The sequence below is a fragment of the Poecilia reticulata genome, chromosome 9, assembly GCF_904066995.2.
Source record: "Poecilia reticulata chromosome 9, P_reticulata-male-v2, whole genome shotgun sequence".
Lineage (NCBI taxonomy): Eukaryota > Metazoa > Chordata > Actinopteri > Cyprinodontiformes > Poeciliidae > Poecilia > Poecilia reticulata.
Window position 1 is genome coordinate 25,091,561 of NC_088838.1, and position 25,046 is coordinate 25,116,606.

General features: G+C 37.8%; 1 protein-coding gene across 4 annotated transcripts in view; it reads left to right on the forward strand.

Moving 5' to 3' along the window:
* Window positions 1-24,788, forward strand: part of slc23a2 (solute carrier family 23 member 2) — a 43,781-nt gene extending 18,993 nt beyond the window's left edge. For 2 of the 4 annotated variants that reach the window (XM_081610765.1, XM_008418180.3), the window contains exons 2-16: window positions 165-213; window positions 3,238-3,458; window positions 4,008-4,106; window positions 5,668-5,784; window positions 8,053-8,210; window positions 11,836-11,924; window positions 12,609-12,676; window positions 14,009-14,190; window positions 15,555-15,675; window positions 16,607-16,763; window positions 17,354-17,501; window positions 17,593-17,698; window positions 18,049-18,316; window positions 18,670-18,765; window positions 19,822-24,788. In XM_081610765.1, the coding sequence (XP_081466891.1) occupies window positions 165-213; window positions 3,238-3,458; window positions 4,008-4,106; window positions 5,668-5,784; window positions 8,053-8,210; window positions 11,836-11,924; window positions 12,609-12,676; window positions 14,009-14,190; window positions 15,555-15,675; window positions 16,607-16,763; window positions 17,354-17,501; window positions 17,593-17,698; window positions 18,049-18,316; window positions 18,670-18,765; window positions 19,822-20,093 (2,151 nt within the window). In that variant the 3' untranslated portion in view covers window positions 20,094-24,788. The remainder of the gene's footprint in view (window positions 1-164; window positions 214-3,237; window positions 3,459-4,007; window positions 4,107-5,667; window positions 5,785-8,052; window positions 8,211-11,835; window positions 11,925-12,608; window positions 12,677-14,008; window positions 14,191-15,554; window positions 15,676-16,606; window positions 16,764-17,353; window positions 17,502-17,592; window positions 17,699-18,048; window positions 18,317-18,669; window positions 18,766-19,821) is intronic. The other 2 variants (XM_081610766.1, XM_081610767.1) reach the window with 1 other exon arrangement.
* The last annotated feature ends 258 nt before the right edge of the window (window positions 24,789-25,046 follow it).

The window sequence follows — 25,046 nt, forward strand, 5'->3', positions numbered from 1 at the left end:
AAATGCTTTCTGTCAAATTAACTTTTGTCTCACCTCCTCTTCCTCTTTATCCTCAACCCTTGTGTGTTTCTCCTCTGTGCCTCCCCCCCACCTCTTCTTCTCGTTGCTCTCCTCCCTCCTTCGACTTCCTCCTGCTTCTCCTTTCTCTTGCTCCTCCCACACAGATGCTCCCAGCCGCCCAGCTTGACAGGAGTGATGGGATGTGTCAACTAGGTATTACACCTGTCCCAACATCTTACACTGCAAGCAGTGACAGTGGCTGGGGAGGGCGTGGGGCTCCAAAACTTTAATTTACGACAGGAAACGGCTCTCATAAAGGCAGATGTAAGAACAATGAGGACGAATAAATTAAAGGAAATTGTATAATTTTAGGGCTGAAGGGTAGGAGAAGTATATTTTAATATTTGTACATTTCTGTTCTTGATGGAAAAATACTGGCAGGAAATAAGCAGAGAAATTAAGGATGCAGTGTCATTTTTGACAGATTCAAGTTGTTAGAAAACTTGCATGCTTCTCTTTTAGTAAAATATGATTGAAGTCGAAATTACTGGTTTTCTTTCTGCTTTTTTTTTTTTTTTAGAATATAAAGGCGGGGCAATAATTACCCGTAGAGGCAGGGACGTATTTTCTAGAATGTGGGCCCCTGGGCTGGAGTCAGTTTTGGTGCCCTATCCTCTAAAGAAACATTATTTTATTAAAACAAATTATACTTAAATGACAGGAATGGATTGATAGGTTTAATATGTCTCCTGTTTCCAAAGAAATCGACTATAACCTAAGTTTACAAATACTTGAAAATCTCATTCAGATCAATACAACTCACCAAATTTGGACCTATGAGTTTTATATAAAATTTTTTTTTTTTGCAAAACATACATTAAAAAAATAAATAAAAATAATAAATATTATAACCTTTGGTCCCTCCAGAAAGTGGGGCCCTGTTAAAGCACAACCCTTTCTAACATCTAGCCTAATATTCTGCCTTAATGCTTTAAAGGAAGTTTAGACATTTCTGCTGTCTGCTATTTTTGAGTTGAATACGTCACCATGACCTAGTGATGGTCAGAATAATATCACTTCTTGTACAGCATAACGTGTTGAAAGTGTTTCACGTTAAATACTGCTAAATGAATGAGGTAGAAGTGAGTTGATTTAAATTTTTTTTTACCGTAATACAAACATAACTGGCGTTATGTGGTTGCGCATCTTTCTTGCATATTTTTTTTTATTTTTCTATAGTTAACTGTATGGATATGACTGCATGGCACAGCAATCATTCCTTCCAATACAAATAAAATACACGAAATACATTGATCAATTTTCTAGTTACCAATAATCAAAGGCAACTTAAAGGAACTCTGTTTAAAAGCATTGTTGCAGTTTTCTGGAAAAAACGTCTTTGGATTGAAAAGGTTGCAGAGCCTTCCCCTGGTCATGGACTCAATGAAAGGAACCAAGTGATGCATTTGTTCTCATTATTAGGGAAGATAACAGAGACTGAACCAGAGGAACATCTGTCAAGGTCATCTTTTACAAAGAAACCGAGAATTAGACACAACCATCATGTGACTGATGAAAGCTGAAAGCTTTCTTCCTGCTTTTGTACCTTTTTTATTTTTATATCATCTCTGTTTTGAATACTCTCTTCTTCCTCTTCTCTGTCATTTTCCCCCCATGCTTCACATTTTTTTATTTTTTTATTCATTTCTGTGCCAGACTCTGATGGCAAGAGGAGTCAGTTTCACATCCGATCACATTAATAATCCCGGCTTTTTATCACCTGGACCAAAATCTACAACTATTTTAAAACTAAATATATATATATATATATATATATTTTTTTTTTTATTTTTTTTTTACCTGTTCAGCAATAAAGGAAGCATGCAATAATTTTGTAAAACAAAATCAATTTTTTTTGAAGGAAATTAATACGTTTCCATTACAAATGTGCGTACACTTTATTCTCAAAAAACACAATTTTATGACTGGTGTTTCCATTAAATAAATATAATCAAAATCACATATGAATAAGTTTGTTCAAGCGATCATTAAAAAACATGTCCGCCATCATTTCCTGCCATTTCCAGTCTTTGTCTTTTCCCCCAGTAGTTTCATCCGGCTGTTGGTCATGTGACACGTGTGATGTAAAAAAGTGTTTCCATTTGCAGTTTTGCTAAATACAGTAACTCTGATAGTTGTAAAAATGTTTTTCAAACTTTTGCGTGTTTCCATTAAGCAAATTTAATTTTGTAATTTCAATTTGCTCAATTATGTGGTTAATGGAAACACAGCTAATGTTGCGGAGTGAAGAGGAGTTTTGCATGATTGCATCCAGTTGGCTTATTTTTTGACTCATTTGGGAGAAAAGAAAGTACAAAAATAAAGTCCATTCTCAGCAGAGAACTGGATTTGGGTCAGTTTCTCTGAAAACAGCTGCTGTATTTTGTTGAGCTGAATAAATTGATTAAATGCAGATTAAGGTCTGCTTTACAGTGAAAGTGGTAGTACAAGTGTGGTCAGATTTATAAAATGAAAGAAAATACAAAAAGGCTGGTTATTAAAATATACATTTTGCTCCTAAATAAAAATATCCGTTAACCACTTTTGCTATGGGTCAAATTTGTCCCATTTTTGAATTGCAGTTTGGGGCCACAGAAAATCAGTCCAGGGCCTGCAAATGGCCCTCGGGCCAGACTTTATGCGACCCTGATAGATATGATTTTTAAATGATCAATGATTCATCCAAGGATGACTCTTTTTATATTTCCGCTGTTGATGATTCAAAACAATAAAACAGAAATGAAGGTTTAAATTCAAAATGGCATCTTTGGATTCATGTTTATCCTGATTGGATGACTGACTCTCAGTTTATGCTTCTGATCTGAACATGACTTGTGGCAGAGGTTAGATCCTGAAGGAAAACGTTTCAGTTCTCAGCTAATCGCCTTCCCAAGTGTTCAGAGTGATTTTTATTTTTTGCTGCAACCAGAAATGCCTACAGATGCCAAAAACGGAACTGAAAGGACCTGATGTGAAACAAAGAGGCAAATTTAGTCGTTTCTAAAAACATAACTGGGAGGTTCACTCCTTCCTTCCCCATCTTAAAACGAATACCAATAGATCAAGATGTATAACCTTGAAGCCTCTCATGGTCCTCTGTTTAATTAGAACATAAGGTTTTGTTATGCTGATCAGAATATTGATGATCATCTGGTTTTGTTTGTCGTTTGGCACCAGGAGAGGAACTCCTTGATGATGATATTGGACTGAGGGATCCGTCTGCAGTGTTCACACCAGAGCAGAGAGACATAGGAGGGACCGAGGAGGAAGAAGAAGACATTGACGAAGAAAAGATGGGAGTGGGGAAGAACACCACTGCCAAATCGATGGACAGCAGCAGCGAGGGCGGAAAATATGAAGAGGAGGCCAAACATGGAGCCGATTTTTATCCTATTCCAGTAAATAGCTGAATTTAATGAAAGGCTTTATGGTGAATTCATTCCTGTACATACATCCATCCATCCCTAAGTGCATCCATCATAAATTTATTAAACTCATTTCTCTCCACCCCCCCCAACGGTTAAAATAACGTTACCATGAAGGCTGTGTTGGAGTCCCTGCTGTTTGTTTGTTTCAGTAACGCAGCCTTCTTGTGTGTTTCGGCGTAAATCCAGTGGTGAGGTATTTTCGGTTACGGACGTGATTGGCATTTGATCTTTATTTTAAAACGGTAAAAACAATCCTGAGCCTGAAGGTGAATCTCCCAGTTTGCCAGTTGGACGACATTCCAGCCTTCACCACTGACTACAGCCATTGTTGCTGACAACAGAAACATAAAAACCCACTAAAATGTTTTCTGGTCATTAGATGGAGTTTCTGGAGGAGATTCAATATAATTTACTTAGTCATTTTATATCTTTGAAGATTAGTTCTGGTTGTGAACCAGAGTGGAGAAGTGTCAGCCTGGTAAATAAAAACCTTGATCATCTTAATTTTGTGTGTTTTAGGTTGTGGTAAACGGAGTTGGCGGAGCCACCGGAGATCAGGACACGGAGAACACTGAGCTGATGGCAATCTACACCAAGGATAATCAAGCAGCAGAGAAGGTAACTGAAAATGAAAACATGGAAGTGAAATACGATATAAGTAATTTTGTCTGTCGGTGGGGGGAAAAAAACGAACGCAGATGTAATCACAAGGCTTATAAAAAGCTTACTCACCGTCACATGATGACACCATGGTAATGCAGTCAGCAGCCCTCTTTCTATTGAACTTCTCTGGAAAGAAACATCCTTTAACCACCAGATTTATAGCAGACTTTCTGGTTTCTGAGGCTGGTTTTGTTGGGCGAAAGCTTTTATTGTGAAGGAACTGGGTATATTCTGCTGCAGAGAGAGGAAGCAGTAAACAGTCAGCTTCTTATCAGGGAGATTAAAACTGAACTGGGAAACCGCTTTGTGATGCCATTATTACACAAACTGATATTAAGATGGCGGTATGGCTCACCATATTGTTCTGCTCTCGCTTTAACGATGATAAGCATCGGGACTTTGAAAATCTGAAATTATGCTTTTGTTTTTGTTACGCAACCCAAAACTTTAACACCACAGGGAATGTTAAGTTTTATGTTGATAATATCATAGAACTGATTACTCCTGAACTTTGTGATCCAGTAGCTTTTCAAGCCCTTTTTTAGTCATGTGTTTAATTATAGTGTCTTAATATGGTATTCAAACGTGTTGTGCCGTGTAATTTTTTTAATTACACACTAAAATAATTTTAAAAAATCACTATTACAAAAAATAAACTTGAGATAATTTAGGATTAGGCACCTACTGTCAGGCTCAGGGTGATTGATTCATGTAGCCATACTTTAAATAATTTTATTTTAGAGTTTTAAGTGAAAAAGCAAAATATTTACAAGTAATTTTTTGTGCGTTGAGATGATTATTTATTGGTGCTATATAAATTTTATTTTACTTAAAATTATTGCTCGATTCTGATGATATTGTTAAATATAAAAGTTGGTTGAGAGTTTGTTCAGTTTTACTTTTGTGTGAACGGTGAAGTTTTACTTGTGCGACGTGGCTTTGTAACTCTTTCACATTGTCTCTCATGACAATGCGAAAGAGTTTAATCCTTTTGCAAGGCACTGAAAACCAGTGATGAGCAGACATGTTTATTTTAGCTCACTACCACATTTGCATGAGGCATTTCTTATTCAAATCTAAAGGAGGTGTACAATTTGACTATCTTTTACTCTTCTAACAAAGTTGTAAACAAAAAAATAAGTTTCGAAAAAGACAATTGAATTGTTCTTTTTTTCCACATGTAATAAGATACAGATGAGCACTTCTGCTGAAGAAAAGGTTGACTCATGTTACCATGACAGGGTTTTTTTTCCTGTCATCATGACTGTGCATTTTTCTTTGACAGACTAAAAGGTTTTGTTTTCCCACAGTTTCTGTCTACTTTTGTCATCTTTTCATGTTGAAATCTTCTCTTTTGTCCAAACTGTTCAGACATGCTCATCAAAGTTTATGTTGTATGTAAATAAACCCAACAAGAACACATTACTGTCTCTTTCTAAAGCTACTTTGAGAGGGATTTAAGCAGGTCAAAGACATTCATGCTGTTTTTTTTCTTCCCCTCTCGTTGTATTTATAGAGCTCGATTTCAGAGACACTCGACAGCACAGACAGCATGGATGTGAGAAGGATGGACATGATCTATACCATTGAAGACACCCCGCCCTGGTACCTGTGTGTGTTCTTAGGCTTACAGGTAAATCTGCACGTAAAGCTGGATTAAATAAGAAAGAATAACACTACCTACACGTTTATGTCCTCCGTGTGTTCAGTGTTTTTCCTCCCATCGCTCGGCACGTAACCATGCAGCCCGACTCAAAAATAGGATTTGTTCCCATCACACGTCACGTTAATGTTCCCACCAAGCGACCTCAGCGTCGTTTTGTCTGACATCGGACATTTTGCCATGCGTCATCTTCCTTTTATGCCTTAAATCTGTGAGGCGGATGACCTAAACCTCACAAATGTACAAATGACGTGGGTGCAAAGCCCTACAAAGACCACACAGTAATTATATTTACCAAACATACACGCATGGTATAAGTCCTAAACTGCTGTTTAAATAAACGGATTTTGTGTCTAAAATAGCGGATTGAAGCGTTAACAACAATGTCTCATGCTTGTTTTTGTTTTTCTGTCACCAGCAAAAAAATTCTGTACCTCGCTCTTAGTTTTTTTCATATTTTCTTTTCATTTAACCTTTCTTTTGCTAGGATTAAAAAAAACGAATTTAGAACAGTCTCCTGGGCTAGGCCGTAGCAGAACAAGATAAATACATGAAACTTTCAACATTTAGATAAGTTTGACTCCAGTTACACAAATCATTTGATGTTCGTGTCCTCAGTTTGAGATGTTCTTTGATAAATGGTGATCAGTCCATGTTTATAATGAGTCTTTAACTACATAGAAACAATGTTTTGCACAAAGATTTACGTCATTTTAAGAAAGACTTTAACTATCAGCAACTTTTTCTTTTGTTTTGCATCTAGTGACGAATTGGGTTGAAAAGTTTTGAGGAATGCAAACTGTAAATGTTTCCTGGGCATGTTCCATCCAGCTCCTAAGCATTTAGCTTCAGGCTAATAACCTTCCAGTTAAATGTCAGGGGTAAGAACTGAGTGTACCCAACACACACATCAAATAAATTGCGCAGGTGTGGCTTGATTAGTCCAGTTATGTTCTGGTACAGACATGAATGTTTTTATAAGAGAAGTGGTGCTGATTTTAGCTAATTCTTCTAGCAATTATTTATTTAATTATACAGTTCTGGTCAGAAGAGCAACTACATACGCAACAGGAGTGACTTTTAAAACAAGAAGTGGTTGCACAAGTTTGAATATAATGGATTTTCAGAAACCCTCATACTGTCAGTTACACACACGCACACGCACGCGCACACACGCGCATCTCAACAGAGATGGATGGAGAAGCAAAAACTCTTACCAAAGTAAGAGTTGCACAACTTCAATATGTTTTGACTCAAGTAAAAGTAAAAAGTAGCCGTCCAAAAAATTACTCGAGTAAGAATAAAAAGATATTCAGTAAAAATACTGGAAAAAGTAAATTACTGATTATAATACCTGATTTAATTGTTTAAAGTGATGGCATCTGACAAAAAAAACTACAAAACACATTTTAAGCAGCATACTTAAAAAAAAAAAAAAATTCAATATAAAACTTAATACAGGGCAAATACAGTGTTTACTACATCTTCTCTCAAAATGGCTCAGCACACTGCAAAAACACAATCTTACAAAGTGATTGCACGAGTATTTTTGGTCTAATTTCTAGTGAAAATATTTTATTACACTTGAAAAAAGACAAAACTTAGTACCTTTTAGCAAGATATGGAGACTTGTTTTAAGTCGAGAATTCATTAACTTTGATTAAAAAGTGCTAGTTCCATTGGCAGATTCATATAACTTAAATAAATACATTTGTCCCTCGATTATATTACTTAAGTAAAACTAAATATGTTGCAATAAAACTTCTTCTAAAAGTATTTTTGTTTCCAAGTAATGTAGCTTAGTAAATGTAACTAATTACCAACTCCTGCAACCAATCAGAGCCAGAAGGAGGGTCTTAATGCTGTCAGTCATGCTCATGTATGTGCTGCTAAATGTGCTAATGCAAAACAAACAACTTATAGTTCCAGGAAAGCAGCTTATCTGCCATCATTGAAGGCTATGCTAACTAGCTTGAGCATTTGCAGCAGGCCCTGCTGACTGGAAGACGCTGTAGCTCAGAGAAAAGCGGAGGGTGTAAGCAGCATGTACATGAGCATGACTGACAGCGTTAATTCAGACTGACGGCTCGGATTGGTGGCAGAGGAGCACAATTTTGTTTTTCACAGATTATCTGTCACAACATGGTGATAATTTTAACAAATATGTTTTTTATAAAAGTTACTGCAGCTTTAACTGATCATCTTGTGACTGACGTCTTTTTTTTCTTTTTTTTTTAGCACTACCTGACCTGTTTCAGCGGGACCATCGCTGTCCCGTTCCTTCTCGCAGAGGCCATGTGCGTCGGCTTTGATCAGTGGGCCACCAGTCAGCTCATCGGGACCATCTTCTTCTGCGTCGGCATCACTACCCTGCTGCAAACGACGCTGGGCTGCAGGTATCCAACAGTCCAGCTTACAGTTTCCTAAAGCTGGGGGGCCATTAATGCCACCATCTGGTTCCTTTTCCTCCACCTTCCTCTTTTGGTCTCTGTGGTGTGAATAAGTGTGTAAGCATTACTTTGTTGGGTCCACTCAGCATTCAAGCATTACTTGGAGTTTCCTGTTTTGCCCATGTGACTGTTGTCCTTTAAGACTCTGACTTCCTCTTTGCCAAGAGGAGAAAGCAGCTTGTGTTTCATAAACTAGGAATTGAAATTATAAAATTCCTGAAGCTAAACACAGGAGATTTACAGCACTTCAGGGAGCGAGCTGCGTGTCGTTCAAGTGTTGCATCACATGCTGGCAAGTGGAGCGAAGAACCAAAACTATAATAAATTAAATCTGCAGGCATTTGCTTATGAGAAGCTGCTTGGAAGACCTACTTTCAGAAATACAAGTGCAAACATGTCGGGAACAAGTGAGGTGACCTAGTTCTCACAGATTTTTTCTCCAACATAAATACATATTTCTGCTGCTCTGTTTACAAACATTTATCTAACCTTCCTCCACTCTGTGCCTTCTAGTTTTAATCTTTTTAGCATAAAAGTTTTTAAACTATGTGTTTGTCATCCTTATTTTTCATTTAATAATTTACTTTTTCTTATCAACAAAGATTTTTTTCTATTGAATGTTTTGTATATTTTGTCATAAGTTTACAGTTAAAAGTAAAGTAAAGTAAAAGAAAAAGTGAGCAAATTTCATTCACATTTGGTGGAACTGGAACAAGTTTATGTGATCATGAGCACATATGTAAATTTAAAGACTGCAGTAGTTATTAAAAATAAAGAATATATTCATTATACAGCAGTCCGATATGATGTTTTAAACATTATGCAGCATAATAACCTAAACATGCTTTAGAAATCTCCAGTTCTTTCTCCCTGGTTGTCTGTTGTGTTCTTTGGCCTTTATGACGTGTTTTGCTCTCGAAAGTTTTCCATCAAACCTTTCAGGACTTCAGAGCAGCTGGATTTATACTGAGTGTGCAAACTTGTCTTTCGGAAAGTAGATCTTCCAAGCGAATGCCTGTAAATTGCCAAATTCAAAGTAAGTAGATGTTTTATGGTGTCTGGAAAATGAGTCGTTTCAAAAACCTCCAGAATGTAGCCCGTTTCGTAGCAACCCAGGCTGAGCTCAAGCACAGTTGGTCAGCTCTACAATGGCTACTGGAAAAGTGAAACCACTTGCTGCATTCTTGTTGGTTGTGCAGGAGGCTCCACATCTGCTTTTCTAAGATGTGCTGTTGTATAAAGGTGTATCTATTTACGGCCATTTTCACGTTCAGCTGTAAACGATGAGTTGGGGGCGTGGCCAACAGCAGCTGATCTGGATTTAAAGGGACAGGAGGCCCAAAAACGGCTCATTCTGAAAGTAGCACTAAAGGGGCAGAACTGACCAAACTAAAATCTACTTAAGTGACTCTGTGCAAAAAATGTAGTGAACATGTTTTGTATAGAACATTGACCTGTCTTAACCTGTTCAGGGAAGCATATTAGATCATTAAGTGACGTCTGGAGACTAGATGCTCTGATTGATAATCACATAAAACATACTGAATATTGTGGTTGTAATATGTTTAAGAACACTGACGGACTATGAAGAATTTGTACGTCACTGTACATGTGAAGGCTGATGGGAAGACTGTCTCTGCATGTCGTTATCATCAAGATGGTTTGTTATCAAAGGAAATCAACTGCAGCGAGCCAGGAAGAAAGTGCCATGACGGATCACATTCCTAGATGATGAGGAATAAATGGCATCTACTGCCAGCATGACATGGCTCTCAAGAAACTAACGCATCAAAAGAGAGGGAGTAACCATGGCTACTGGTGACGTCACATAGCAATTATTATTTTTTGGCTAATCATGTAACTGAATCTGGAAATACCTCATTGTTGAATCACATGCTTTGTTAGTGTCATCTTTACATGTCACAGTTGAAAGGATGAGATGATAAAAAATTAAAAATCTTCAGTTTGCACATAAAGTAAAATCTGGTTGATGTGGCAGAATGATGTGAAAGTGATGAGAAGGAGATACTGATTTTATTGTGACTGCAAGTTTCCACATAGCACTGTCAACCATTTCACATCTCTTCCAGTGAAGTTAAACTAGTTCAAGGGCATTGTCCTTATTTACAATCATGTTTTGTTGTGATTTCATAGATCTTGGTGCTTGATTTATTGTTTGATTTTACCCAAATCAGATCTTTTGGCACAGCATATTTGTTCCCATTTGAGTTTGAGGTTTCTTCTGTGAGTCAGATCTCCCAACTCGGAGAAAGCAATTCATTCACATTTCCAGGACAGAATTGGATAATTGTTAAAGTGTTGGGCCAAAAGAGGAAGGAAAATAAGTGTGTCAGAGGGTGTTGGTGCTCGATTTAAGTTATGTAAGCTGTTGCCCTTCTCACTCTTTTGCCTGGTTCCAGTCACAGACTGGCTTTGGCTTCAGCGCCAGTGGCATCAGCGGCTTTCCATCACTCTGAGGTGAACGATGGCCTCCGTCTGTCTCTGGGTTTTACTGAAATGCCACTGAAGCAGAGAGGGAGAGACTGAACCTGACTGAACACGAGCATAAATAATGTTTATGATATTGTATAGTTGTAGAAGTTGACACAGAAATGTGTTTTACGTTTTATCTGAAACATATGTTCAAGATAATCAGTTGGGATGCTTTTCAAAAAAAAACAAAAACATTTCTGTTCTTTAACTACACTATCGGGACCAAAACAATTAATCATGATGAATCCTGTCCTAATCCTGAAATAATCGACAACTAGTAATTGATTAATCATTAACTGGAGAAAATAGACTCAAAAGGCCCAAACTGTACAGTTGTGCATTAAAGATGAAAACAAAACCTTCTTTATCTGTAATTGTTTCATTTGCAACTCCTTAAGTGGAAGTTTTAGTTTCACCTGGTTTGCATTGAAGGATTGGATTCAATGCAAAGTAATCCACAGATCCGCTCTACACTGCATCAATAAGTCGAGCAGAAAGCGCTGAGCTTCTCGCATGTTAGGATTTCTTTTAGCTGCATTTGCTACCAATAATCAAACATTCACTAAAGGAATAGGCAAGAAAATGTTCATTTTCTAATTGAAAAAAATTATTGAATCATTTATGTGCAGTTTAAACATAAAATAAACTTGAGTTAAATGAAAAATCAGCAGAATGTGGTGAATTTTTTTAATCGGACAAATCATCAGAATAATCATTAGTTGCAGTCCTATGCATTACATCTGAAAGCTTTGATCATTTTTAAACTCCTAAAGGCTGGTTTTATAAAAAAAGAGTGATTTTAAATATCAGAAAAAACTACTTTTTGTGTCGTAATGCGTTTTATCCTTATTTATAGCACAGACTCAACAGTGATCAGCTTTTTTAGAAAAACTGTTACAGCAGGGCTGATATGAACACTTTGTCTACATTTCTGTTATGCTGCGTCTCTGCAAGCCAATTATTATGTCTCTGAAATTCAAGATTCAAGAGACTTTATTGTCATTCACATCACATGTTACATGAGGTGGAACATGTAAATGCCTTTCTGATGCGGATTTGTCTTGTTTTTCTCCTTCAGGTTGCCTTTGTTCCAGGCCAGTGCATTTGCTTTCCTTGCGCCAGCCAGAGCCATCCTGTCTTTGGAGAAATGGAAATGTAACAGCACAGGTAACGCTCCGGTTTCTGCTGCAGGGTTCCTACTGCTGCTTTAGATCCTTGAAAATGATTGAATTTATGTTTGGTTTTATTTCAGCGTGTGGAAAGTGCTTGATTTCCATATAAAGTGTTTACAAACTGTGCAGTTTTTACTAAAGAGCAATGTAACATTTTATCAAAAATCCAAATTTATAAAATCTTTACAGTTGAAATCTGATATTTCATATATAAAGCAATTTTTTTCTCACTGCCTGAAGTTAAATCTGTCTAAACTTTTCTTGTTTTTAGGCAAGCTAGTTATCAAAACAATGTCTTTGGATTGTTTCATGACTTATTGATTGTAATGTATTTCATATGTTATTGAAATTGGTGGATTTAAAAAAAAATTTAATTAGTATTTTGTTCTTGGAGCACTCAGGTTTAAAGGGTCAGAGAGACGTTTTGTTTTAGTTAACCCTGTAATGTAAAATATTATCACAATGCATTATTAACAGTAATAAATAAAATACTGAATTGAAATTATTATTTTTTTTTTTTAGGTTTGTATTGTATTTATCTCCAAAAGGTTAAATTTTACCTTGAAAATGCTTGAAAAGTGCTTGAACTTTTAAAGTGTACAAACCCTGCTCCTAATAAAACATTTTCTTTTTTTTATATGAATAATCTAATGATCCGTTTCTCTTCTAACCTCAACAGAGCGTCCGTTCCTGAACGGGACAGAGCTTCTGCACACCGAGGACATCTGGCACCCCAGGATACGTGAGGTGAAGCGAAGGACACGAGGGAAATTTAACTGATTACAAAATGAGCTTCAATAAATTAAATCAGAGGATGTTCATATTATCTTAAGTAGCGTTTATGCAACTTTTTACACAGTAGAATTGGAATACAGTCCAGGGTTTTTCCTAAAATGATATAAACATACTTTGTTGTGATGGAGACGCCCCGTCTCCATACGTCTGCAGGGTTCGTCTTTATGTGACGGATGACGTTAATCTGAGGTAACCTTTCCAGTATGTGCGAGTTGGTTTGGTAATTGATCTTTATGTGACGCGAATGAAACAAAACCGATTTAAAACTGGAGGGAAAAAATGCTCAAGATGAAGCGGGGACAGAGAGGAGCTTAACAGGGTCATTACCTGGAACATCGATTCCATGATGATGATGGCAGCAGTTTATGGTCATTTCTTTACCATTAAATGTGATTTAATGTGATGTTTGTCCAGGCTTCCCTTCAGGCAATGTCCATATTTACAGCTGTAAAGTCAATGTTTAGTTTAGAACAGCAGACTCTGATAAACCGGGCATAGTTTTTAGTTTAAAAAGTATTTTTCTTCTTAAAGTGTGTACTTTTAAAGTGTTCAACAGAACACAGCTCATTTTGATCAGATTTTAAATAGGAGACATAAATACTTCCCCCGTTTTTCACTCAAATGCCTCATAAAACATCTGATTATTTGAAATGTGGTTGAACTATGAGATGGAAAGTAGTTTTAAATCTTCACCACTTTCCAAAAACCACATGATAACTGGAATATTTCTGACATTTTATATTAACTAAATGAAGTTTGTTATAAAGATCCGTTACATTCGGCTGCAATAAACTCTACAGATGCAGACGGATCTGTTGAGCTTATTGAGATAAGACTTCATTCCTCATGAAAAGTGAGTCTAATGCAGAGATTTGTTTACATGACAACTAACACGCGTGTCAAACTCGAGGCCCTGGGGCCAGATCTGGCCCGCCGGTTTTTCAACAAATCTACAAAATTCGCACAAAATCAAAATCTGTTTTAGAAAAACATTGATTCAACTCATATCTGGGATGAAAAAATGAGCTTTTCTTTCTTTTTTTAAAGCTTTTTTTAACCTTTCTTGCTAAACATGTTTATTTAGCAATCAGCACAAAAGAATGTGAAGTAACAGGTTATTAGTTTATATTAAGTTTAAAATATAAACTTAATATAAAAGCTAATGGCTTCTGTAGCTAGTGGCTACAGTAGCCATTAGCTTGTAGCTGAGCAGAACAGTTTGATTTATGACTAAATAGCTAAATAATTACTGATCCATTACTGAATTTCTCCGACCTTTCTTAGATCCAGGGTGCGATCATCGTGTCGTCCCTGATCGAAGTCTGCATTGGAGCTCTGGGTTTGCCCGGGATGCTACTGAAGTACATCGGGCCCCTGACCATCACTCCCACCGTGGCCCTCATCGGGCTCTCGGGCTTCCAGGCTGCAGGCGAGAGGGCTGGAAAACACTGGGGCATCGCCATCCTGTAAGCACAGTTTCAAAATGCAAATCATGAATTCATGAATCAAAGGGGAAAAAGATTTTTAGACTAACCTGACTGTAAAAGTATGTTAAAACATTAGTTAACCGTTACCCGATACTAGGTGACCTAAAGAAATCACCTTGGTAGAACACGAAGAAGACAGCAGGATCGTAAAAAGAAACACATCATGCCCTAAACGCTTCGGTACTCCAGTTTACCACAGTGAGAGCTAAAGCACTGCACACTATTGAAATCAGTAGCTGCATTTTTGTTTACCTTAAATTGCGCAAATTGGAATTGCAAAAATAAATCTATTTGATCAAAACACAGCAATTTTGAAAAATTTCATATGTTTCTATATGTTTTTGCAATAGAATGAGGAAGTTATTCAGCTGTATCATCTCACAAAACTACAATGTTTGAATGCTTTAATAAACAGCCATGAATTAGCAAGGTGCCTGTGCATCCTTAAAAAGTTAAAATCCGTTTATCTGAATTTAAGGTCTTAGAGTGTCTTAAGTTAATAAAAATGTAAGTTGTCCTGTCATATCTGTAATCTTGAAAGGACATTAAAGATGACTTGGCATAACTACTTAATCGCATTTATGTATATTTCCTTGTGGGACTTTTCTGTCAGGCGTTTTGTGACTTCAGGCGGTTGCAGCTACCGCTAACTAGTTGCTAATGTACCCTAGCTAGCTCTTTTGAGTCTATCATGAGTGCAAATGTATCACCTTCTAGCTGGACGACGTTCATCTTCGCCTCACTTCTCTTGGCATTCTGTACTAAAACATTTGGAAATACTTCTATACAGAATGAGTGATTTTCTTTTGCACGTTTCTGTCGTGATTCAAGCCTTAAATTTCATTAATAATCTTATTAAGGTCTTAAAAAGTATCAAATTTGTTTTTGTGAACGTGCAGAAACCCTGATTTGTCTGAGACTTGAACAATAAAAGTTGAGTCTACATCCGTCTGTATAATCTGAAGCATTTCTGGTAAAAACCAATTTCCTGGTGCAAACAGAGAACTTTCTGGATATTTTTGGTGTAAAAAAAGCGTTGTAATGACTAGCGGCTGAGTTTCTGATGTTGAGGTTGTGTGACATCGGCTCCTGCCGTGTCATTGTTGTTGGCTGGAGGGCCTCTGCTCTCGCTCTGCAGGGACGGGGATATGCGCCTGTAGCTGTCAGAGTTCCCAGGCTGTTAGGATAATTGATTTGCGCTGAATCCTCTGGAGTCGTGGCGTGACGCATTCAGGACTAAATGGAACATCTTCAAACAGGATTACTCCTCACACTGGGGAACAGAAAGTGTAGAAAATAACGAGGCCCTGTTATCTGACTGAAGGGTATTTTTGTGTCTGCAGGACTATATTTTTGGTGCTGCTCTTCTCTCAATACGCCCGAAACGTTCACTTCCCCTTGCCGATCTACAAAGCCAAGAAAGGCTGGACGTCCTACAGGCTGCAGGTTTTCAAGATGTTCCCGGTGGGTATTCGTTCTTCTGAACATTTATTTCCCTTGTAATGAGTTCACCTTGTTTTATTTAAAGATTTGTTCTCGTACAAGTCAAATTATTCAGCAGAGGTAATCTCGTTCTCCCCAGGCCTCTGTAAATCAGTCTTTTTATCCCCTCTGCAGGCCAAATAATTAAAAACACCACAGGTCTGTCTGATTTATGCGTCTCATTTAAGATGCTTCACTGTGATCTCAGAAGCCAGGAGCAAGATGGAGCATTTGATATCAGTGATTTTATGCAGAAAATGATGATGATGATAATGATACTTTATTTTAGACAAACATTTCACCGACAAGTGTAAAATGAAACACAATACCTTTCCTATGAAGTACATAATCAATTACATAGAAACACGCCTCTTATTCAGTGAGTATGAGTCTGAAAAGGAGTATGATGAAATATAACTTGTATAAACATACCCGTTTTCCATTCCTAGTTCATCGTATTGTTTTCCAGTTCTGACAGAAAAATGAAATGACTATACTTGTTGTAATTCCCAGCCAGGTTCATCCCCTTTGTTCATCCTTATACTTTTGAATAATAACCATTTGGAGTCTTCTCTTAAAATACCTCATGCTTGGACTTTGCTTCTGCTCTTTAGCAAGTTTATTCCAGATCTTCACACCAATGACAGAAATGCACATTCTTTTCATTGTTGTTTGGAAAATATATTTTTTTATATTTTCTGGTAATATTTTGTTTCTGACTTTTATACATAAACTGTGCAGTTTGAAACTCTACTAAATCTGTTAAATGCTACTTTAAGCCACTTTTGTGCATCAGGTGTTTGTCATATATATTATTTAGCATATAATAAGACTCAGGACTTGAATTTGAAAGGTATAAATGTGTTTTTCTCTTCTGGCGAATCTAAAAGGTTTTCTTCTCCTCTGCATGCAGATCATTATGGCCATTTTGGTGTCATGGCTGCTGTGCTTCATTTTTACGGTGACTGACGTTTTCCCACCGGAGGAGAACAAGTACGGTTTCTACGCCCGCACTGATGCACGTCAGGGAATCCTGAAAGCTGCGCCGTGGTTCAAGATCCCCTATCCCTGTGAGTTTCTTCAAGCTGGAGAGAAAGAGACGGTTACGAACTTCTTAGATCAGATTTAGTATTTAGGATAAATTGGAATATTGATCGGCTTTAAGTTTCAGAATTGCAGCTGCTGTTTTGGAGAACACTGGAGCTGAAATGATTAATTAATCGTGATGAATCAATTATTGAATTAATCAACTAATTTTGTAATCGATTAATAATTAACGGGATCATTCAGACTCAAAAGGCCAATTACTGGACAAAGTATATATTTAGAGCAGTAGTTAAGCTAGACTGTAGGATGGATGAATCCTACAGGATGGATTGAATAATTTAAAATAAAAAATTATTTTAAATTGAAGATTAAATTAAAATTGAAAATAATTTAGCATAATAAATGCTTGAACTTTTTTTTTATGTGGTGATATTTATCTGTTTTGGCTCCAAGAATGAAAATCGAAATGTCAAAAAGTTCTATATAGCAGTATAAATGGTGTAGAACAATAGATGTGCAGCGTTGGGATCAGTTTTTGGTTTCCTAGACGTGGAAAGCTTCACATGCAGTGGTTGGAGGAGCTCTGATCCTTTCTGTCCCTCCTCGCCTGCAGTCCAGTGGGGGACTCCCACCGTCACGGCTGCAGGTGTGATCGGCATGATGAGCGCCGTGGTGGCCAGCATCATCGAGTCGATCGGTGACTACTATGCCTGCGCTCGCCTCTCCTGCGCTCCTCCACCGCCGATCCACGCCATCAATCGGTGAGCTGTTGTTGTCTGTAAAGCTCTGGCTGCAGGATTTAATGGCCAGCATGGCAGACGTGTACGTGACGCTTTTGTTCTGGCTCATTAGGGGAATATTTGTAGAGGGCATTTCCTGTGTGCTGGACGGCGTTTTCGGGACAGGAAACGGTTCCACCTCCTCCAGTCCGAATATCGGTGTCCTGGGAATTACAAAGGTAGTAAACCGCTACCTTTGACGTCTGGGATTCCTCATTTTCTTTCTTTCTTGTTTGTTTTCCTTTATTTCTTTCATTTTTGTTTCCTTTTCTTTCTTATATTCTGTCTTTTCGTCTTTTCTTTTTCTTTCTTGTTTCTTTGCTTATTCTTTGTTTTCCTTCTTGTTTTCTCTTTTCTTTTTCTTTCCTTTTTCATTCCGTTTTCTGTTTTCTACCTGTCTTGATGTTTTCTTCTATTTTCCTTCTGTCTTTTTTGTTTTTATTTTTTTTCTTTCTCCTTTATACAGATGAGAAAAATAAACAAAGATTTGTAGTAAAAGCCGTCTTGTTGGTGCTGTTTCCCCCTCCAGGTGGGCAGCAGACGTGTGATCCAGTACGGCGCCGCCATGATGCTGCTGCTGGGGCTTGTGGGTAAATTCAGCGCCCTGTTTGCCTCTCTGCCCGACCCGGTCCTGGGCGCTCTGTTCTGCACGCTGTTTGGGATGATCACGGCGGTGGGCCTCTCCAACCTGCAGTTTGTCGACCTCAACTCGTCCAGGAACCTCTTCGTCTTGGGCTTCTCCATCTTCTTCGGTCTTATGCTGCCCAGCTACCTGAAGCAGAATCCGCTGGTCACTGGTGAGCAAAACGTTTCTAATGAGCTCTTATTAGCAGCTTAATTACTCAGGCTATCACTTTGTTTTTATCTCCAATGTGTAGTGCTGGAAAAGTTTTAAAGTTTGCCTTGAAAATACTTGAAAAGTGGTTGAATTTCACTGTGGGGAGAAGTGTATGAACCCTGCATCTAGTGGTTAGATGTAATGTTTTGTAACACCACCCCTTATTAAAGCAACATTTTACTTTCACTTTATTGATAAACTCTCATAAAATCCGTTAGAAAGCCTAAAATAATTTGATCCAGTAAGAAATTCATGCTTATATTTTTATTGCAATAAATCAGACAGTTGCTGAGTCTGTTTTCTTTTCCTCAGGTATAGTTGAAGTCGACCAAGTGCTCAACGTGCTGCTCACCACTGCTATGTTTGTTGGAGGTTGTGTTGCCTTTATTTTGGACAATACTATACCTGGTAAGAGTTTTACTCACCCTTTTTTAAATTTGCTCCATGAGGAGGAAGTATGTGGGTTATAATTATGACAAGAACAAGGTAGTTTGGGATTTGCAAAGCTATTAAAAAATCTTTAAAAATAACAATATTGTATTTATAAACAGGCAGAACATGTTGGATGTTTTTTTATTTTGTTGGTGAGGGTTCCTCAGAGGACCAATGGACAGATCTACATCTTTACCCTTTTATAAATAAAACTACTTTATTTATAAATAATAGCCTTCATATAAAACTTAACAAAGAGAAACAACCCTTTTGGGTCGGTGAGGTGGCGTCGGTTCATGAAAACTCTTGGCATTTATTTATTACCCCTTTGTGATGCAGTTTATTCTAAACACAAGGAAACATTTTCCCTTCAGCTGTTTTACTTTCTGTTCAAAACCTGAAGTTAACTCTGAAGATCCAAACAATAAAGAGAACGGAGTTCATGACTAGTTGGTCATAAATTAAAGAATTTAAACTTTTATAATAAAAAAAAAGGCCTTTCAAATCACATAGGGACACTGAGCAAACAAGTTAAACCTCCTCAAAAGTTACATTCGACATTGCACTGCGCCGTTACCTAGCCACCCCAGTTAAGCCAAGCAGGTTACCTAGCAACTCAAACAGAACTCCAAGAAGACCTAACCGTCCAGAAACCACTTACTGTGTTCTTGTTGGATGTGCAGTAGACTATTCTTCTGCTTTTCAGAGATGTAGAGAGATATAATGTCACATCTGTTTGCAGCCATTTTCATGTTTCAGTGTAAATGTTGAGATTAACCCAACATTTACACTGGGAGCACAGACAGAACCCAGCTTTTGGATTTGGTTTTAAAGTGACAAGACGCCCTAAAATGGCTCATTCTGAAAGGAGATTAAAATAGGCAGAACTGACCAGACTAAAATCTCATTATCTAAGAAAAATGTAATGTACTTGTGTTGCATAGTCCAAAGATTTATCCTTAACTGTTCAAGGAAGCATAATAAATCACCATTAAATGAACGTCAGACTAACTTCTGGTCGTCTAACCTCAGGTTCCCTGGAGGAACGTGGCATCAGGAAGCTGAACCGAGGAACCGGCCTCAGCACCGCCGAACTCGAAGGCATGAGCTCCTACGATCTGCCGTTTGGAATGGCCTTCTTCCGCAGACATGCCGTCTTCAAGTACATCCCCATCAGCCCCGTGTTCACCGGCTACCGCTGGGGGCGGCTTCAGGAGGGCGGCAGGCGCCGGATGGGACACGGGGATGTGGGGAAGCGGGGCGGGGCTGAGGGCGGCAACACGCCAGGGGAAAGTCGGGTATAGCCCTCGTCCTGGGAGGGATCTTAGATTTTCAGGGGGCGAGGGATGGTACACTAAGGTGAAATGTTGGGAGCACAGACAGAAGCTGAGCAGGATTGTGTGGAAGGAAAGAATACGTTGCACCAACTTCCCCGTCGGTATCAGTTTTCTTCGACTTGTCTGTGTCTTTCCCCACTTCCCTCTATGCTATTTTCAAGCATGCTGTAGCAAGTCACAGCATGCGTTAAAAAGATGTCACCATGCAGAGGTCAGTCAGTCTGTGTGTGTGTGTGGAAGGATAAAACAAGCTTCTTTCCAGAAGGAGACTAATGGATATCAAATCAGAGCCTGCGTCTCCTAACTGCTGCTAATTTACTCTCCCTGAATCTGCTCATAGGAGACCTTCTACTAAAAGCACAGCAGGGTGGATAATGTTGCCTCTAAACTTTGTTATGCAACCACATTAGTCACACACTCACTCACACACAAACACAGACGGCCTCAGTAGAAGTAGTTTGAGCGCTACGATGCACGATGTGGGGTCATGCAGACTGATAGAAGTAGTTTGTCAGATGCCCTTAGCCATGCAAAGTGATTGTGAGATTTATTTTTACTTTTTTGCACTATCTGCCTCCTGATTTTAATACTAGAATGTCATTTTAAAGCCGAGTCGTTTTCTTTATTCATTAGCATCGGAACCAAATCCCCTTTTTTTTTTTTTTTTTTACATATAATGAGGATAAATCCCAAACATTTAGGCAAAATTATCACCTTTAGTACTAGTTTACATCTCCTTACCGTGTCAGTATTATGCAGAAGAAACTGACAGTCAGACCGACTTTATGGAGTTGAATTAGTGACTCTAAATGGAGTTAAACAGAGTTTGGTTATATTTATTTGTTTTACATGTCAACCTGACATTTTCAGAAGCTCTGACGACGCACACGGCAGCAGACGCGTGGCCTTGTGGTGCAGCCTTCATGTAGCGTATTCAGTAGCGGGTTAACTGAATGCTCCACAGGCGCCACACATTCCTGATTCCATGTCTGGGTTTGGTCACTTATTCTTGTTTTTTCTTTTTTTAGTAGCAAGGTGCTGCTGTTTAAGTTTACTTCCCTGAATCAAATCCTGACTTTCTGTTGTTCTCATTACTACGGCGCCCCCTAGGGGACATGGGGGATTTTCTAAAATATTTTTTTGTTTTGCATTACCTCGCAAAAGTATTGTATTCCTTCGCAATAGATTACAGTCAGAGTGATGACAAATGTCGGTTTAAAATTACACACACAAACTCTTAAAGAGTCTCGGTGAAAACGTGTTTATATATTTTTAACTCTTTGGTGCAGAAAATTTGTTTATAATCAACCTACTAACTGTGTTCATTTTTGTTTCCGAAATATCTTTCAGTGGAGATGGAACTGCACATGAAAATGACCTTTTATTAACCATTTTAAAAACACACAACCTAAACTATCAGATGGCAATATAACTCATTGAAAATAATAGTTTGGATGTATTTTTAATTTCTTTCATTCAAGTTTCTCTTTAGGTTTTAAACAGGGATAGAAATCCCATGTTTGATGTTTGGTTGTGGGGCATTTGTATCCCAAAGATGTAAAACTTCAGATATCTCACAAATTAGATATTAACTTGCATCTAAAAGCCTTACAAAAACCTTATATTGTAGCAGAAAGACCCTGATTATTCAAAATGCTGCATGAACTGACTATCAAATACATTATTGTGAGAGAATGCAATACTTCTGCAAGAAAACTCCAAATAAACTTCTCCATGTCTCTTAGGGGCTCCGTACATTAAAATGCACTGTAGGAATATTAAAATATTGATACTTACATTTTAAATTTTTTTCACATGAAAACCACAAACTTTAATGGTTTTATGTGATGGAAGAACACAGATTAGGGACTAATTCAGAGTTTGAAAGAAATGATTGATGATTTCAAAAGGTTTTTATGAATAAAAACCTGAAAAGTGTGGCCTGCTTGAATATTCACCACCTCTGATTCAATACTTTCAAAGCCACCAGTTGCAGCTGCAGGTTTTTGGCCAGTTCTGCTTTGCTTGGATGGCTAAAGGTCAGATTGGATGGAAATTATCAATGAACTTTGCTCCACACTTTTCAGATTTTTATTTGTATTAAATAAATTGTTGCTTCATGAAAAATGTGTTAAAGTTTAAGTGATGTGAATGGCTTTATGCCGTTACAAAATATGAATCCCAGCTGAGAGTTTATCAAACCAAAATTTACATTTTTGCTTCTTTTTGTTGTTTCCAGTTTTCCTGTTACAGAAAACCAAAACTTTAAAAGTTTTAGCATTTGTTACTACTGAGATCCTTCAGCACTTATTTCTTTTATTATGGCAGTTTTTTTTATTTATTTAGGTGTTATTTTGCAGGTTAGTTTTAAACCGTATCTTGAGTTTACATCCCCTGATCCGATAATCTCTGGCTTCAGCACCTTGTTTGTTTAGTCGTTTTTATTGTCAGATTTATTTTGCTTCTATTCCATTCCATTTATAGGTGCTTGTATTTTAAGCCAGGAAAATGAAACATTCAGAAGTTTTTCAATTTTAAGCGCTGGGGCCTTTTTGTTATTTTTTATTTTTTTATTTTTTTTTTTACTGCAAGTGCTTGCACATAAAGTGGTGCCAACAACATCAGGGTCCAAATAGGCAACTCCCACTAAACTGGACTCTAAAATGTCCTCCTTCAGTAGGTGTTAAAACATTTTATTAAATGACCTGAACACGAGTCGCTGAATGTCTTCTAAGGGCCTTTTTTTATTTATTGATTGTAGGATCTGATTATAGATTCTGTCCTGTAGTGACTTCACTGATTTCACTTTTAAAAGTTGTTCTTCCATTTTATCCAGAAGTGATTCAATCTCTAAAGACTTTAATGCTAACGTTAAACATCCAACACAGACGCTGCTTACGTGTGTTCGGTTCTTGCTGGGATGAGTTCTTCTACAGACACTCGGAACAAAACGTATTGAAACGCAGTTATCGCAATGTGAACTGCAAACGACCTGAAAGTGTCCCGCATGCGCAGTAAAGGACGCAATAGCGACAGAGCATTGTCATTGTTTTGCTAACCGCCATAAAGAAGAAGCTGCTCATTGTTTGCGGAAGTAAACATCAATGCTAACGGTGTAGCATGTCTTGCCATTTAGAGGTTATTGTCCAATCGGAGCAGCATATTAACAACGTCATCCTCATTACCGCCCGCAGAATAGTGACTTTTGCCGAGTATCATTGACGTTCAGGTCTGATGAACGTGACTTTACAGTTCATCCGACATTCAAATGTGATTCAGGTCACATTTGAAAAGATCAGATACGTATCGGATATTCAGGTCGCATTCGAAAAAAATCCGACCTGTGTTGCTCGGACCGTCATGAAAAGATGAGATACAGGTCGCATTAAGGCAAAAAAAATTGCGTCACTTTGGGCTGCCCTGTGAAAGTAGTCTCATTAATCTGATGATGTGCCGCCATGTTTGAACTAAACATTAGGTTGGATGGGATCTGATTATCATCCTGGATAAGATGGAAGAAACAAACGAGAGAAAAGATGACCATCGTCTCCGTTTAGAGAATTTTAAAACAAGCAAACCATCGGTGACGACCAGTTTATTCACCCACCAGCTAGTGGTGAGAAAGTAGAGATACAATTGGTGTTTTACGACTCCTTTTCGCAGTGAGTTCCTCATAATCTTCTCCCTGTCTTTCACCGTTTCCCAAAATGCACCTTGCACATCTCCCGTCATGTTGTCCCTCATTGTCTCCTTGTCCCTCGCCACTCCCTCAGTCCTGCAGTGAAACTGAATTCAGTCCCGTCTGTTTGGTGTACCTGGTTTTCTCTCCTGGGGATCCTCACTGTTCATGTTTCTGACTGCAGGAGGAGACACCTGCTGGTCACCTTGGTAAGAGCTGGCTGCTAATCGGCAGCTGAGTGAACCTGCCTTATCTCTGACGGACGCCGTTAGTTGGTCTCTGTGCCTAAAAGCAGCTTCCTTTTTCACCTTTGGCTCCCAACTTTAAAGTTTTTATCCTCGTTTCTGTCTGATATTCAGAGTCCGATTACATGTAGTTGTTGCAGCAGCAGCCCAGTTAGAGTAAAAGCCGCCGGCGTTCTGGTTTAAAGTCCATTCAAGTCAAATGCAGGCTCTTAAGGTTGCCACAAGGTGACAGACATTGATCCCTTTCAGTTATTTTGAAGGGGGCTCTGCCTGAAGATTATACTTCTGTGTAAAGTGTTTTATCTTTTTCAATGTTTGTTTTTTTTATACATCATTTTTATGTTTTTGCAAACAGATATTTGTAAAGATGAAAAAAAAAAAATCCAAACTTTTAATCTTAAATCATGCTGGAACGCGCACCGTCTTGTACATTTCATTTAAAACGTCAACACATTTAAAGCTGTTTGTGATCTGTGGTTTTGGTGAAATCCTTTTGTCTGTTTAGGACCTTTTTCATACTGTATTTTTTCTACTCTTTGAACATTGCTTTCTGCTCATGTTACACCCCACCAGTATAAATCAAAGAACAAGCTGAGAAACTTTAGACATAAAGACGAAACAGAAACATGTATATTTAATGTTTGCTGAAGTTTGGCGGAGAAATTGTGTAAACTAATTGTAACATTAAAAATGATTTATTTGTTCCTAAAACTATTTAATAAGATGTTGCAGAATAAATCAGTCTTTTTGTCTTTTTTACCCACTTTTTTTCACCACATAATTTTTTTTCTTATAAAATATACAGTTGCATGTCAGTAAACTATTTATTGTGGAAATGTTTATTTCAGTAATTTAGGTTAAAAGGTTATTTGTAGTATTTCAAATGACTAATGAATAGCCAAACACAACTGCATTTTTTTTTCTTTGTGGAAATTTTGATTTCAAAGACCAATAAAAATTATGTCATAAGACCATAACTTAATACAGAAATATTAA